Below are 2,032 nucleotides of genomic sequence, written 5' to 3' on the forward strand. Positions count from 1 at the left end.
CTCTAGAGGATCCCCATTGCATAATGTTATACATACCGACGTCTATGAAACATCATACCATATGACAACAGATATGCCCCCCTTGTTTTACAACCCTGTATAGGCGAGTTCAAAACAAACTGGTCAGAGCTTGGCGGTATAGACCCATATGCATGCTGCATCAGCGGCGGCATCAGGGGGTGGTTCATCGGTGCTAAGACTGGCAACATCGAGAATATTATCAACCACGTCAAAACACGCCAGCACATGATGGCGTGCAAGCAAGAGACACAGCGGCTCACCCAGCAGGGTGGCCTTGTCGCGCGGCCCATGCCACCACCTGGAGTGCGAGACGTCAGCTGTGCCTGGCCACCTGACATGCGCATGCATCTATATGGCATGTCGGACGAGGCGGCAGAGGAGGAGTATCAGCGCCTCTACAGCCAGTTTCAGCACAGGCGCACACGTCGGCGAGAGCAGCAGCCCAATGCCGTAGACAGTGGGCGCCGCATCTTACCGCGCACTTCACCCACTCCTGCACCTGGAGCGCGCACCGTTGGTCCCAACATGGATCCGGAGGCACAGCGCATCGTCAGCCCCGACGTGGCGACATGGATATCAGCGATAGCGAGTCTGGTGAGGGAGTCCATATGGTTCGAAGCGGAGGGGGTGGGAATGTGCGCCTGTTTCTCTCCAGTGAGAGTCCGGAGTGGTTCACCCCACTGAGTATCATAGAGCTGGTGCGTGTTCACTCCTGGCAGGATCGACCTGGACCCATGCTCGTCCGCGGCTGCTAACACACGTGTTGGGGCGACAGTGTATTACGATATGGAATCCGATGGTCTGTTGGAGTGCAACGCGTGGATGGGCAATGTGTTTGTCAACCCGCCTTTTGGGGTGCACGGTGGTGCAAGCTATCAGAGCCTGTTTTTCCAGAGATGCGCAACAGAGTACACGGCTGGTCACATTCACCAAGCAGTACTGCTGCTGAAAGCCGCTGTGGGTTATGCGTGGTTTGATGCCATACTACATTGGCCTGTCTGTTTTCTGCGCCAACGTTTGGCGTTTGTGCGTGGGCAATCCGGGAGTCAACAGCAGGAGGGAGGACCCCTGACATGGGGAGCGCGGGTAGCCAATCCACACGGAAGTGTCGTGGTTTACATGGGCCCAGACGTGCAACGTTTTGTGTCAGTGTTTGGTTGTATGGGCGGAATACCGGGGGCGACTTCATGGGCCATGCCCCGCCCAACGGAGAGCTCGATGGATTAAGGCATAGATTGCATATGGCGAACATATTCTTCTCGGCAGACATCTGCATTTTCATTTGTTTTCAATGTAGCTCGTGGTACTGAGTTTAGCGGTTTATCAGAGATTTGTCATTGTTTCCACCCGAACCTATTCATGTGTACGAGTGTTGTGGGATAAACTGGACGGACTGTCGATAAAGTGTGGTGGGAAAACAGTGGGACCTCGGCAGCTGACTTGACTGGGTAATGCAGTCGTGGCCCTGAGTGCTTGCCTCCGGTAGTAGTAGTAGTGCCAGAGTACGGTAACCAGGTGTGCAAGTTTTTCCACTCCATGTCGTGGGATCGAATCTAATACACACATGAGGCACTTGTAAGCGGTCCTCTTGCAAAGTTTTTCTGTAAATTCCTTAAAAGTCATGTGCTTTTGGATGCCAGCCCCGGCCAATCCTGCCAACTTGACAGCCAATTCGACACCCTGTCAGGCTAATTCGATACCCTGTCAGGCCAATCTGACACCCCGAACAGGTCAATTCGATACCCTGTCAGGCTAATTCAATACCCTGTTAGGCCAATTCGGCACCCGGACAGGCCAATTCGACACCCGGACAGGCCAATTCAGGCGCAGCACAGCCCAATTCCGAGGCTCCACAGCGCAATTCGAATACCTCCGGCGGGTCCGCCAGAACAATTCCAGACCTCGGCAGACCAATTCTTTTGTCAGGAATAAAATCCAGGCTAATTCTGCGACAGAGCTCTTCCCTAATTCCAGCCCGAATCCTACCCTCCTGCAGAAGTACGTCAGCCTT

General features: G+C 54.0%; 1 protein-coding gene across 1 annotated transcript in view; it reads left to right on the forward strand.

Moving 5' to 3' along the window:
• Nucleotides 1–2,032, forward strand: part of VOLCADRAFT_97420 (uncharacterized protein) — a gene marked incomplete at both ends in the record, with an annotated part of 11,388 nt that overhangs the window by 2,857 nt on the left and 6,499 nt on the right. Inside the window, one exon of the mRNA XM_002956342.1 lies at nucleotides 104–615. Within this exon, the coding sequence (XP_002956388.1) occupies nucleotides 104–615 (512 nt within the window). The remainder of the gene's footprint in view (nucleotides 1–103; nucleotides 616–2,032) is intronic.

The sequence above is a fragment of the Volvox carteri genome (genome assembly GCF_000143455.1).
Source record: "Volvox carteri f. nagariensis unplaced genomic scaffold VOLCAscaffold_60, whole genome shotgun sequence".
Lineage (NCBI taxonomy): Eukaryota > Viridiplantae > Chlorophyta > Chlorophyceae > Chlamydomonadales > Volvocaceae > Volvox > Volvox carteri.